The sequence below is a fragment of the Leopardus geoffroyi genome, chromosome B3, assembly GCF_018350155.1.
Source record: "Leopardus geoffroyi isolate Oge1 chromosome B3, O.geoffroyi_Oge1_pat1.0, whole genome shotgun sequence".
In the NCBI taxonomy this organism is placed as follows: Eukaryota; Metazoa; Chordata; class Mammalia; order Carnivora; family Felidae; genus Leopardus; species Leopardus geoffroyi.
Genome location: NC_059337.1, coordinates 21,369,404 through 21,383,332, shown reverse-complemented (window position 1 = coordinate 21,383,332; position 13,929 = coordinate 21,369,404). Strand labels below are relative to the sequence as shown.

The window sequence follows — 13,929 nt, the reverse complement described above, 5'->3', positions numbered from 1 at the left end:
TCAAAACCAAGAAACTGACAGTGGTATAATATATAAGCCTTATTCAGATTTCACCAATTTATATGTGTTTTCATGTGTGTGTGCGCATGTGCATGTGTGTGGTATTATGTGCATTTTTATTGCATGTGTGGATCCGTGCAGCCCCCACCACAGTCACTATACAGAACTGCTCCATCACTGCAAGGCCCTTCATGCTGCCCCTGCAGAGTTGCATCCCCATCGCTGTGCCCTGGCAACCACTCCTCTCTTCTCCGTCTCTGTGTTTTGAGATTTCAAGAATGTCCTGTACATCAGCCCCCTTTTTATAAAAGGATTAATGAATTTCCCTGATAGAAAAATCGAAACATACTCTGTTGAAGAGTCACTTAAATGCTGATGAAATTTGCAAAGGTTATTGAGAACACAGTACAGTGCGAGATTAGATGTGCTCGATTTCAAGTACTTTTAAAGAAATATTTATAGTGGAAATTTTATTTTCTTAACAGTATTTTTCCCTTTCTCTTTTCAGGGCATTCCTTAAACATGCAGCAGAACTCGTGTATGTGCTAGAAAGCAAGCGTCTCTCTGTAGTCCTGCAAGGTAATTCATTACTGAAAACAATGGTCACCATGCCAGCCAGCGTGGTGACTGCCCGCATTCAAGTAGATGACACTACTGCTAACCCATCAGGGACACTACAGATTCTGCCACAAAGACCGCAGGTAGAAAGGAGTCCGGTTTTCTGCCCTGTGTTAAACCTTCTTCCCGTATTATGGGAAGGGTTGGGTTGCAGCTCCTGACAGAGTCAGACAGAGTGTTAGTCTTGGCAGAGCATCCTTTCTGTCTAATCTTGCTACGTTTCGAATTCATAAAAATTTCAACTTAAATGCCTCTGGATCACGCTAGATTGGACTCTACAGAAATAGATGGGTATCAAGAAATTGACTGAATTGACACTATGTGTTAACTAACTTGGATTTAAATAAAGTTTAAAAATTAAAAAAAAAAAAAGAATAGCCAATATTCTGAATTTTGTCTAATGTTTAGTAGGAGTAAAGTACAATATAATAATGTTTCAGTTAAGTGAAGGATGATTGTATGTTAGGTAAATTTAACAGCTAACAGAATTTCTAAGCTTACTGATGTAGTTTAATAAACCATGAACTTCCTACCTTATCCTATAGTATATTTCACATTACATAGTTTGTGAATATGCTACACTACTGAAGCTTACAAAAGTATTTTTACCAACTGTCAAATTTAACAGACTTTAGCAAAGTAAAGATATTTAAAACCTTTAAAGGGGAAAAAAGAATAGTAATGCACTATTTCAAGTAATCCCTAACTGTGATGCCATCAGAGTTATTTAATTCACACATAAATGCAGACTATCACAATCCAGTAATCTCTCCTCTCAACCAGTGGGTATTCTAATCCTATTGCAAAAATCCTACTTAGCACATGTCTTGATGGATTTGTATAATACAAAAAGGTTAGAAGAGATACTGAGCCTACATCTTAGTAACACTTTTTTTTAGAACGTGGTTTTGAAATCGTTTATTGAGGTATAACTTGCATATTATAAAATACACCCATTCTGAATGTGTATTTTTAGTACACATACAGAGTGTAGAGTTCAGAGTCCAGTTTTAGAAATTATTTATCTCACCAAAAAGATTACTTGTGTCCCAGCCCCAGACAACCACTAATGTGCTTTCTGTTTCTCCACATTTGCTCTTTCTGAGATGTCCTGTGTAAACGAAATCATACAAAATGTGATCTGTTGCCTCTTGCTTTTTTTATTTTACCTACATGCTTTTGAGGTTCATTCACGTAGCATGTATTAGCAGTTTGTTCCTTTTTATTTCTGAATAGTATTCCTTTGTAAATACCACATTTTATTTATACATTTGCCCACTGGCAGACATTGAGTTGTTTCCATTTTATGGCTATTATGAATATGCTGCTGTGAACATTTATATAAAAGTCACCATGGGGACATATTTTTTTTATTTCTTGTGGGTAGGTAGTTAGAAGTGAGGAATTGCTCAGTTATAGGAGTTGCTATCGTTAAAAATTGATGTTGGTGACAGGTTTTCATGGACTCTTATCAGGTTGAAGTACCCTTCTGTTCCTAGTTTGCTGAGAGTTTATCCAGAATGAACTTTGGATTTTTATCACATAAATGCTTTTTATGCATCTAATGAGATGATTATGTTATTTTTATCACTTATGTCTATGAAGTGTTACTTTTTGTCAGATGTTAAGCCAACCTTGTTTTCCTGGAATAAATTCTTGAATTCATGAGATAATATGATTTGCTTGTATTTTGTTGATGACTTCTACAATCTAATCATAAGGGATACTTGGTATAGTTTTTGTCTGATTTCTTTGGCTGGCTTTCATATCCGGTATTACTGGCATTACTGAAAAAGACACCAGCTATAAAAGATAGGAGGAAAATGTTTGCCACCTTTTCACATGGTGGTGGACAATCCCATTCCCCTTGTTCACTTCTGAGTCACCATGTGGAATTGCCAGTAGTAAAATTAATGTTCTTAGGAAGCAGAATGGACTCTTGAAAGATTTCCACCCCAAACTACTGAAATGTAAAAAGTGTGAGGAATATGCTCTGTTATTTGGAAAATATTCATATATAAAAGATTATTTCCCATTAAACACTGATTGAGCTAAAGTCTATAATATTTTAGAGTTGCTGGAATCCATTGAACCCTCCTAACATGGATTATTTTGAAGGTAGCTCGGGCAGAGAATAATGTAGTATCCACTTGACCTTCCCTTTCTCGCTCAGCATTTTTCTATGTAGTAGTTATTTTCTTTTCCATTTTTCTTAACAGAGGAGGAGGGAAGAGACTTGAGCTGTATGGTAGCTTCTCTTGTTCAGGTGATGCTGGATCCCCATTTTAGGACAATTACTGGATTTCAGAGTCTCATCCAGAAGGAGTGGGTCATGGCCGGATATCAGTTCCTGGACAGATGCAACCACTTAAAGCGATCGGAGAAAGAGGTAACAGAATCTCGGTGCTTGTTGTGAGTCTGTAAGTGTACACAAGGCAAAATTCACGTTGTCATGTGAAGAGCTATTCTGTCTGTAAAGAGACCAGGAGGCTTTTTAAATATTGCATTTAGCAACTCTTTGCTTCCTTAGTCTAAGACTACCAATGGATTAGCATCCAAATTGATGTACTTACAAAGATTATTGTAATTATATAGGTAAAATTCCAAAAAAAATTGTTAAATTTCTCCACGTTGAGAACTACTTGATAAAATGCTGTATTATCTCTGAAAAGCAAATAATGAGCACATCAGGTATTTTGAAAAATCAGTTTTGGAGTATCACATTTTCTTAAAATGGGGCACATGTGTTAAGAATGGGATGTTTGTGGGGCGCCTGGGTGGCGCAGTCGGTTAAGCGTCCGACTTCAGCCAGGTCACGATCTCGCGGTCCGTGAGTTCGAGCCCCGTGTCGGGCTCTGGGCTGATGGCTCAGAGCCTGGAGCCTGTTTCCGATTCTGTGTCTCCCTCTCTCTCTGCCCCTCCCCCGTTCATGCTCTGTCTCTCTCTGTCCCAAAAATAAATAAAGGTTGAAAAAAAAAATTAAAAAAAAAAAAAAAAAAAGAATGGGATGTTTGAGAGGGACATCTTTGTAACAGCTCTGGGCACAGGGGCTGCCATGGGTGCAAAGGTAGGAGAGCCTGTGAAAGGCCCTGCAGGCATCTCACAGAATGGTGGTTTCAGAAGCATAGGCTGACTGAGCAGTACAAACTACCATCTGAGGAAATCTCGACAGCGAATACTTCACTTAAAAGATGCTGGGGGCGTGGGACACCTGGGTGGCTCAGTCGGTTGAGTGTCTGACTTCGGCTCCGGTCATGATCTCACGGTTCTTGAGTTTGAGCCCCACATTGGGGTCTGTGCTGACAGCTCAGAGCCTGGAGCCTGCTTCGGATTCTGTGCCCCACTCTCCCTCCGCCCCACCCCTGCTTGTGCTCTGTCTCTGTCTTTCAAAAATGAATAAACATAAAAAAAAAAGATGCTAGGGGCGCCTGGGTGACGTCCAACTCTTGATTTCTGCTCAGGTCATGATCTCAGTGGTTGGTGAGTTTGGGCCCCACAGTGGGCTCTGTACTGCCAGGGCGGAGCCTACTTGGGATTCTCTCTCTCTCTGCCCCTCCCCTGCCTGCTTTCACACACTCTCTCTTTCTCATAAATAAATAAACTTAAAAAAATAAAAAGATGCTGGGACTCCAGGATACAATAGCTGTCATCAGCTGTTACACTTGGGGCTCCACCATGTGACCTAGAGGCTAATGCCAACTGTTTTCTGAAACTCTGGGAAGTTTTCCGGATGCTGAGCCTACACGGTGCACCAAAAGCTAATTACAGAAGTTGTTTTTTGGTTTGGAGTTGTTGGTTTTTTGTTTTTATTTTTCAGCATTCTAAAGAATTATTTCCAGATAAGCTTAATCACATATTTTAGTATCCCCCATTCATACAGTGACACTTGCCTGTTTACTTTGCCATTTCAATGATACTACACAAGTAAGGGCTGTGATGTTTATCACAGTTGAACTTCTTAAATTTGACATAAGCTGGTTTCACCTATTTGCATATCCTTGGCTTAGCTTTGGAGCCAAGTGTTTTAGGCTTAGCTGTTCTCTTATTAATCTCTTCCTTACTGTAAGCAGTAAGTTTGGAAATAAATGTGAACAAGTGAAGGACAACATTAAATCATCCCATTTTCTGTTTGTATATGCCAGTCTCCCTTATTTTTGCTGTTCTTGGATGCCACGTGGCAGCTGTTAGAACAATACCCAGCGGCCTTCGAGTTCTCAGAGACCTACTTGGCTATACTGTACGACAGCACCCACATCTCCCTGTTTGGCACCTTCCTGTTCAACTCTCCTCACCAGCGGGTGAAACAAAGCACGGTAAGAGATACTGTGGCGATAGCTACTTCTCTTTTTTGCTTTTACAACTTTATTGATATAGAATTGAAGTACAGTTAGCCACATATTAAATTATGTAAATTAAAACAGTCTTAAGCTACCATTTTAAGCTGTAATTTCTGAATGAATTCTATAAAAGCCTACAAAAATCTAGGAAACTGTTTCATTTTTATGACTGAGCATTTTAGGTATTTTTCTCTGATGTACATTGTTCATAATAAAGCAGTTTTTAGGGCTCCTGGATGGCTTACTCTGTAGAGCATGCGACTCTTAATCTCAAGGTTGTGAGTTCAAGCCCCACTTTGGTCATGGAGCCTACTTAGAAGAAAAGAGGGGCACCTAGGTGGCTCAGTCGGTGAAGCATCTGACTTTGGCTCAGGTCATGATCTCACAGTTCATGAGTTCGAGCCCCGAGTCAGGCTCTTGCTGACAGCTCAGAGCCTGGAACCTGCTTCAGGTTCTGTCTCCCTCTCTCTCCACCCCTCCCTGGTTGGTTTCTCTCCCTCTCTCTCTCTCTCTCTCCCTCTCTCTCTCTCTCTCTCTCAAATAAATTTAAAAAAAAAATTTTAATGTGATATGTAACAATTAAAAAAAACAGATTTCAAAGATGTAAATTATTACACCCACCTTAAATGTTGTGCTTTTATATTTATATTTTGACATTCAGTCTCTCCAGATGAGTAATTTAAAAGGTCCTCTTTGAGGACTTTTGTTTCCTAGAATAAAAGATGTACAAAGCAAGATCATTTTCTTCAAGAGTTCTGTGGAGAAGGAATTTCAGAGATGAAGCATAGGCATGGTGCTAGACTCAAATTCTTGGCAGGCGCTGGCTGACCAAGTAGCCTCAGAACCAGTCCCATATGCCACACAGCAGTCCTGTTGGGTAGGATGTTCAGTTTCTAGTAACAGTTCATTGACCTAGAGGAAGAATCATGACTAAGGAGGGTCTCAAGCCAAACTTGAAACTAACTTCTGATTGCCGCTGGTAGAACCTTCTAGAACCCTGGGTTCTGACTCACCCACATTGGAACTGACATTGGGAATAGCTGATAAATGTTGCAGTAACCATTGAGAGAAACAGAAAGGAGAGTTCTTGCAGTCCTCAGCCTCAGCACTAAGGCCCTGGTCCAGGTGATGTGGCCTGGTATAATGTGAGTCCCTCCTAGGGTCAGAAAACCTGAATCCTGGCCCTGGTCTGGGAGAATGGTGAGCCCAGGTTCCTCATCTGTAAACTGTGAAGCATAATGCTTCACTATTTGCTAAAGAAATGAATTAGTCTAGATTGCGGATGTGAAAGACAAAGTGCACTAGACATTTAAGGAGATGATTTTTATTCAGGCTATTGTAATAGAGAGACCTTTATTAATGAGGAACATCCCAAAGAAAAGGAAGGGGCCTGGGGCTTGTTACAAGAGGAGGGAGATGGGAGGGAGGGGGAGCTGGTCTTACCTCAGAGTAGGGGAGCCGTGTCTCAGTGGGGCTGTTGTCCGGGGGCTCAGGGTCAGAGAAACTTAGCACTGCCATAGGGTATTTATTTTAGATCGGGGAGTTTGTGAAGGAAGTTTTTATAAACTATATTCTGTGCTTCCCTAATAGAATGTAACCTCTCCCAGTACTGCGCTCAGACCGGTGGTAGGCTGGGGCCCTGAGGTGTGGGAGACTATTTGTTCCTAAACTAAATGGTCTCCGATGCGCTCCTTTTCATTCCTCGTTCACTGGGCATCATCCAGTTTGTGCCCCTTGAGCTTCGCTGTGGGCTGTGCATCTGGTGGTGTTGCCTGCCCATCATACTCCTCTCCCTTCACTGCCCCGTGTACACGCCCATGCACGCCCCTAGTACATGCATGCATGCATGCACACACACACCTTGTGGGCCTTCAAAATGTACACAAAGCTAGGAAATCAGCCTTGTTAGACGTAGAACATTCGATGTAAAATGCCAGTACATCGGCCCTAAGGTCCCAGTGACTGCAGTGCCTCCAGCAGGCACTGAGCAGAGGACTCTACAGAGCTCAGGTTGGACCCCAGAGACACTCACTCCTCACCCTGCTACTAGGCTGGATTCTGGATGTGCCCAGATAAGTTTACAAATAGCTTTCGATGTGGAAATAAATATTTTTTAAAAGTATATCATCTGAGGGTGCCTGGGTGGCTCAGTCAGTTAAGCAGCTGACTCTTGATTTGGCTTAGGTCATGATCTCATGGTTCATGAGTTCAAGCCCCGAATCATCGAGGAGCCTGCTTGTGGTTCTTTTTCTCCCTCTCTGCACCTTGCCCCTCCCATCTACACTGTCTTTCTTGCTCGCTCTCTCAAAATAAATAAATAAACTTAAAAAAAAGTAGATCATCTACTTTCCCTGGTCCATGCTCTAATACTGTATTGTTTTTTTAGCCTGGCCTTTTTCAAAAGCTTTTCCTGGCGAGTACTAGCATGGATCCCTCCTTGTCTCAGCACTTCATACTGATGATTTGATGTAACAGCCAGATTGAAGGCCGTCAGTGCCACCTCTGCCCTCCCTGGGAAAATGGCTTTTGATGTAAGGTCCTGATTAGCACAACCGCTGTTCTCAGCTTAGTCTCTTCCATAAAGACGTTTCCTTCTTTTCTGAGGCCACCTTAGATGCTCATGGTCAGGTACTCTTTGTGGAAAATCTGATCTTTGGAGATAAACATTTTTAGTTTTCACATAAAAAAAGATGACTGTTTTCTGTTTATTTTTCTAGAAGGGCCATTAAAACAGCTCTTAATACTATCTTTTTAAAGGAAATGGGTTGTTTCTACATGCATATATATTTTGAAATTTCAAGTAACTAAAAAGGTTTTTTTTGTTTTTTTTTTTCCAACGTTTATTTATTTTTGGGACAGAGAGAGACAGAGCATGAATGGGGGAGGGGCAGAGAGAGAGGGAGACACAGAATCGGAAACAGGCTCCAGGCTCTGAGCCATCAGCCCAGAGCCCGACACGGGGCTCGAACTCATGAACCGCGAGATCATGACCTGGCTGAAGTCGGACGCTTAACCGACTGCGCCACCCAGGCGCCCCAAAGGTTTTTTTTTTTAATATATTTGGTACTTAATGAGTTAAGTTTTACTCGTTTGCAATAGGACATTTTGTAAAATGCCCTATACTGTTAGATAGCTTATCTGTTTCCTGCTGGCCCTGAGTCAACACTACGACATGGGTCACACCTGGTCATACCTGTGGTGTGGAGCTGGTGTCCTGACCACAGTGCTTATTTAGTAATAACAATGAGTTTTTGCCTTTTTCCTAATTTCCAAACAAGTTCTTGGTTGTTTGGAGAATACTGAAAAGTACGGAGCAGAAAATAAGAATCAGTCCTCTCCCACCATCCAGGGACTCGGTATCTTGAGAAATTTCCTCCAGAGAACTAACCTACATAAACCGATGTGCCAGCCTGCTTTGGCCCTCAGCCAGGATGACGGCCCCTTTCTCCATGCCACTAAGTGCAGCTGCATGGTTTGGTGCTCCTCACCTTCTCCACACAGAGGCAGTGGGCTGTCTCCCTGCAGCATTGTGCCCTGCATCAGTAGGCCGCGTGAGCTACAGTGGGCTGGAGGCAGGCTCCTGGGAGCAAGAGGCCCGGCCTCAGTGCGTGGTCTTCGTGGTCATGGCCAGATGCCGGGACTGTGTGCACAGGGTCTGGATTCCCTCCTCCCTGCTCCTGGGGTGTGGTTCAGAAACTGAAGGTCACTGGATAAGTGACGTGTGAGCGTGGACTTAGAAAATGGGATAAAATAGATGGCAGTGATCACCATGCACAGACTGTCTTACACATCCACTCACCAAGTTCTGTGCCTAGCTGGTAGTTGCGTAAATGTATCACGTACTCAGAAAGTAAAGTGCTACAATTACAAAAGTAACTGGGACACCTTGAAGACTTTATAGTATGGCTTTCCTGAAATTTTACTTGTTGTAATAATATATTCCTTGCTCAGAGGGTCCAGCTTCATTGATGGCTTCCAGAAGAAAAGGTGCTCTCCTTGCTCATATAGGGTGTGAGGTGTCCCTCTGATCCAAGGTGCCAAGAATGTCTCTTCTCTCAGAGCAAAACATGCTGCTCCCGGGGAGCTAGAGTTGCTCTAGTCCAGAAAATTCCCCATAGTGAGGGAATGATTTTGGCTCATCAAAAAAAATATATGAGAAAATCATTTGGCATCTTCTCATAAATGTTCAAATATTTATCTTGCAGGAATTTGCTATAAGCAAAAATATCCAGCTGGGTGACGAAAAGGGTTTAAAATTCCCCTCAGTTTGGGACTGGTCTCTTCAGTTTACAGCAAAGGATCGTACCCTATTCCATAACCCCTTGTACATCGGAAAGAGCACACCCTGTGTACAGAACGGTTCTGTGAAGGCTTTCAAACGGACAAAGGTAAATTACAAAAACGCACCAACAATAAAAACACAGTGTTTGCTTACACCTAACAAAGGTCATATTTTCAGAACACAGAGTATTAAGATCCAGATCACTTCCCTTGACACTGCCAATGCAGATTTTGAGGAATCATTTGGTTTGTAACTGAAATGACCATGCCCTGACTTTTCTTCTTGGTGACTGAGGCCCACAGAGCTTGCTCAGCATGTAGGATTCAGCGGATAGCAGCTCTGAGCCTGAGAGGCCCCATTCCTGAAGCCTATCCACTTGCCTTTTTTTCTAGAATCAGCCAGATCCTAGATTTCTCCCTAACCCAGAGGTCTTAGAAATTTGCGCTTTAGCAGAATGATGAACAGGAGGTATCCCCTCCCCGCCAGGTCGCAGGCCAGTGCTAATGCCCTAGGCAGAGCCCATTGCTAGCTAATGGGACTCAGGTTGAAGAGGATCAGGAGGAGGGTTGCAAGGGAAGGGACAGAATGTTATGACCGTCATTCCCCCATTTTGTCCCCACACCCAGTGAATATTTGCCACTGGGCCTTTCCTGTCTATGCAAAGGGGGAGGCTCCAGGGAGGTAATGCTGAGGTCGCTCTCCTTCCAGAAAGGCTACAGCTCCACACTGAGGGGAATGCCAGCTTCCTTGAAGAACGGGATCGTCACCGACCAGGACCTGGTCCCGAGGCGAAACTCCCTGATCCTGAAAGGAAAGCCGGAGCCGCTTCCGCAGCCCGGCGGCCAGGCCCGCAGCGCGGAGCAGTATCTCCGAGAGTGGTTCTCCCGGCCGGTGGACCTGCACGGCGCCCTTCTGCCGCACGTCTCCGGGACGCACGTCAAACTCTGGAAGCTGTGCTACTTCCGCTGGGTCCCCGAAGCCCAGATCAGCCTCGGGGGCTTCATCACCGCCTTCCACAGGCTGTCCTTGCTGGCCGACGAGGTGGATGTGCTCCGCAGGACGCTGCGGCAGCACCGGGCCGGCCCTCCGGAGGCCCGCTGCCCGGAGCCTGACCAGAGCCGGATGTACTTCCGGGTGGGCGGCCCACAGGCGGCGGGGACGCCGGAGTTCCTGTCTTCATCGTTCCCCTTCTCTCCCGTGGGCAACCTTTGCCGGCGGAGCATTTCGGGAACGCCGCTGAGCAAGTTCTTGAGTGGGGCCAAAATCTGGTTGTCTACCGAGACGCTAGCAAACGAAGACTAACACGCCCGTTTTCTGAACGTTTTGAGGGGAGCCATAAACCGGCTTTCTCTGAATCAGAATTGCTAACCTAGGCATCAGAGGCTCTAAAAATTTTACGTGTCAGAATAATAGTTTAAATTTGCACTAATATTTAAAAACAAGTCGAGTTAACACTTCCTCACAATTCTTTTTTAAAAGACCTTTTCTGTTTTATGTCCTCTTTCTGTCATTTTCAGTCTGGCCCAGTTTCGGGTGATCTGTAGGCAGACATTCTCCTATTTTTACTACTGTGAGCAAACAAATCAGGTTTTGTCTGTGACGTTTATTTTGTCTGCATCCACTTTCTCCCACCAGCCACTAAAGGTTGCCTGATCCTCAGCCTGGCACCCCAAAGAAACAGAGGTCAGGAAAGTTAAGAAATTAACATTTAGTCTATTTTCAAGAGCATCCGGTCAGCTCTAATAGGTATTAATGTATTTTTCTGGTCACTTTCTATTCTAATTGAACTCACCTGAGGGTTCAGTGTTCCAAGGCTATTATTTATTTTAGATCACCTTGTTTGGGACCGTAGATCACTGTGTTTTAAAATCATGAGTTTGCTGTTAAATTCCCAGGACTAACTTTAAAATGATATGCACTGCTGACTTTAAAAGCATTTGCTGTAGATAATATAAACTTAGAAGTGCCTTTGACATTGAGGTATGCATAACACAAAGTAAAACACAGTTTTCAGTTTTTAAAATCAGGGTGTTAACCTACATATTGGAAATGGGCTTGTCACTGCTGAGCTTCATACCAATAGCCAGGAGTCCCCCAAACCACATTTCCTTCCCTCTGAAAGTCAGCGAGGACACAGCGGGCCTGTGGGGTGGTCGGTGTGGGTGTGACAGCGGCAAGAGCCGGTGCTGTCGGCCCCGAAGCCCACCCTCCAAAACAGAGGGCTGTTGAGAGGGATTTGGGCGTTTGCTGCCTGTATTTCCAGTCTGGTAAACTGTTGTTGGCACTTTACCTTGGAAATAACTAATGAGTCAGGTCACCTGCACAGAGGTCCCTCCTCCCGCCCACACAGTTCTTAGTGGTTAGGTTTAGCCAACAGGAGAAATAAAGTGTACTACTCTCAAAATACTGCCATTTTAATATTGAGGGAAGACCCCCCCCTCCTCCCTGCACCCCCGACCTCTGACAGCGGAGAAGCACGCAAAGGTGTGTTCTGCGTCAGACTGTGGCGGGAACCCAGCCAAAGCTGTGGGGTCAGAGCTGAAGCTTGTTAGGGGGACTGGCGGTCAGCACCATCCCCCTCCTCCCCACCCCCCCACTCCTCTGCCCACCCTGTTCCCTGTTTACAGGATGGATGTTTTCAAATTGGGCTGTTAGTTTCTTAAACTGCCATCTTAAGCTTTAGAAAAGTTTTATAGTGAAGTGGCTAGCTTCTAAAACAAGTTTTTTCAAAGCGTGTTTTACCTTTATGTGTAATGAATAGCTGTTTCAAAATGTCTGAATTATTTTCCTTTTTAAAGTTGATGTCTCTGGACCTAAAGGGACAGAAGTTCTTACACAGTGTCTTAGGAAATTTGTCTTCTGGATCAACCCAGTTTTTTCAGCTTGTTGCCTAGAAAATAAGGGCTTTTTTCACCTTACATAAATAAATAGCACTATTGCCATTAAACATTTTATACTACTTGATTGGAAACCAGTCTCAATCCCCTTAAAGTCCCACAGCATATCCTGCCATTGAAAGTGTGATAATTCTCCCTTTTTGATTAAACTGCCTTTTTATTACAAATAATTCTAAATTGGCGGGGGGGGGGGGGGGTCTGGGAGTGGTTGTTGAGCATTTATTTCTAATTCTCTTCCCTCACACATTTATTTTGACTCCTTTAGTGATTTTTTTTTTTTAATTTACAAGTTTAAAAAAGATTAGGTACTATTAACATACTGTCTTAAAATAGAAAATGTGCATATTTTTGTATGATAATCAAATGTAGTAAAATATGGTTTTTAGTTTTATTTTTGCTGGATGGTTGTTCTATCATGATTATTGTGCCACAACTTATGCATAATATGAAAAACAACTATAACAGCTTTAAGTCCTGGCCATTCTAAAGCTGCCTGGCACCTCTGCTAGCAAAAAGGATGTGGTGGTGACCGAAGTCCTCCGTGTGGTTACGGACGCTGCACCAAAGAGCGCTTCACACTCTCCAGCCCCACAGCCCCGCGAGCGAAGTCTGTGCTGATGGAGCACCGCACGGGCTCCAGACAGCTTGGGACTTTCTAGTACTGAACTTAAAGATGTACAATGTCTTACTGTTATTTTATGATGGAAACCAGTTTTAAAACCAAAAATGTCTTAACTTTATTTAAGAAAAGTATATTAATGTGTGCTAACAGAGGGTGAAAACTAGTCAACATACCTTCAACAAAATCTGCTTGCTATAGCAGTAACCTCAAGTAGAACTTGATTTTGAGAGAAAACTAAAACCTTTGTGCCTAAAATTACGACCTGAGTTAAAGTAGGATGAGCAGGAAGATGAGAGCTCTTGTTCAACAGTGATGAATGTGAAGGAAATTTTGACTGCTAAATAAAATTTCCACAGAAATTGCTTGTTGTAGTTATCGATGTGAAATCTACAAGAACATAGTGATTGAAGAAGCGAAGGCATTTTCTTCCAGCCACACTTGTGGGGGTGTCATCCAACCTCTTTGCTCTCAAGCAAGGTTGTGATCAGTTAACATTTTCAGCATTGATTAGAACTGGCTGTGGTTAAGGTCATCTGGGTATTAATGGACTATGCCCTAACTTGTCCTTCCGCTCAATAAATTACCAAGCTTGGGGCATCTGGGTGGCTCAGCCTAAGTGTCTCTTAATATTGGCTCAGGTCATGATCTCAGGTTCATGAGTTACAGCCCTGTGTCAAGCTCTGTGCTGACCGTGGGGAGCCTGCTTGAGATTCTCTCTCCCTCTCTCCCTGCCCCTCCCCTGCTTGCGCTGCCTCTCAAATAAAAGTTTTAAAAAATTGCCAAACTCGAGGAGGTAACATTTCCCTAAGAAGATCTCAAAATTAATCTGTGGGGAGACTGGGATCTCCGTCCCTGACTCCTGGTCTTACTGTTCTGGTAAGCTGTCTTCCTACCATACACTTTCCTCCACCTAAGGCTCTCCCAACAGTGATAAACAGCCCTGTTCCAATGATACTGTATATAGAAAATTGCCCCTCACCTAGTCATTAGGGATGTTTCCAAGGAGAAAGATGAAAAAGGACAACTGTCTTTGATAGACTGTTAATACCTTTGGTGATCTAGGCCCAATTAGTAAGAGTAGGCCTTGACAGATGTTTTAAGTTAAGGAATTTAATGAGAATTTTTTTTTAATTCCCAGAGAAATCAGAATTTCAATTGTTTGTACCCTTTTTA

General features: G+C 43.1%; 1 protein-coding gene across 2 annotated transcripts in view; it reads left to right on the top strand.

Annotated features, from left to right (window-relative positions):
• MTMR10 (myotubularin related protein 10) overlaps nt 1-13,118 on the top strand; it is a 55,981-nt gene extending 42,863 nt beyond the window's left edge. For both annotated transcript variants that reach the window (XM_045448875.1, XM_045448876.1), the window contains exons 12-16: nt 509-579; nt 2,838-3,007; nt 4,761-4,931; nt 9,161-9,343; nt 9,946-13,118. In XM_045448875.1, the coding sequence (XP_045304831.1) occupies nt 509-579; nt 2,838-3,007; nt 4,761-4,931; nt 9,161-9,343; nt 9,946-10,539 (1,189 nt within the window). In that variant the 3' untranslated portion in view covers nt 10,540-13,118. The remainder of the gene's footprint in view (nt 1-508; nt 580-2,837; nt 3,008-4,760; nt 4,932-9,160; nt 9,344-9,945) is intronic.
• Nucleotides 13,119-13,929: the final 811 nt, after the last annotated feature.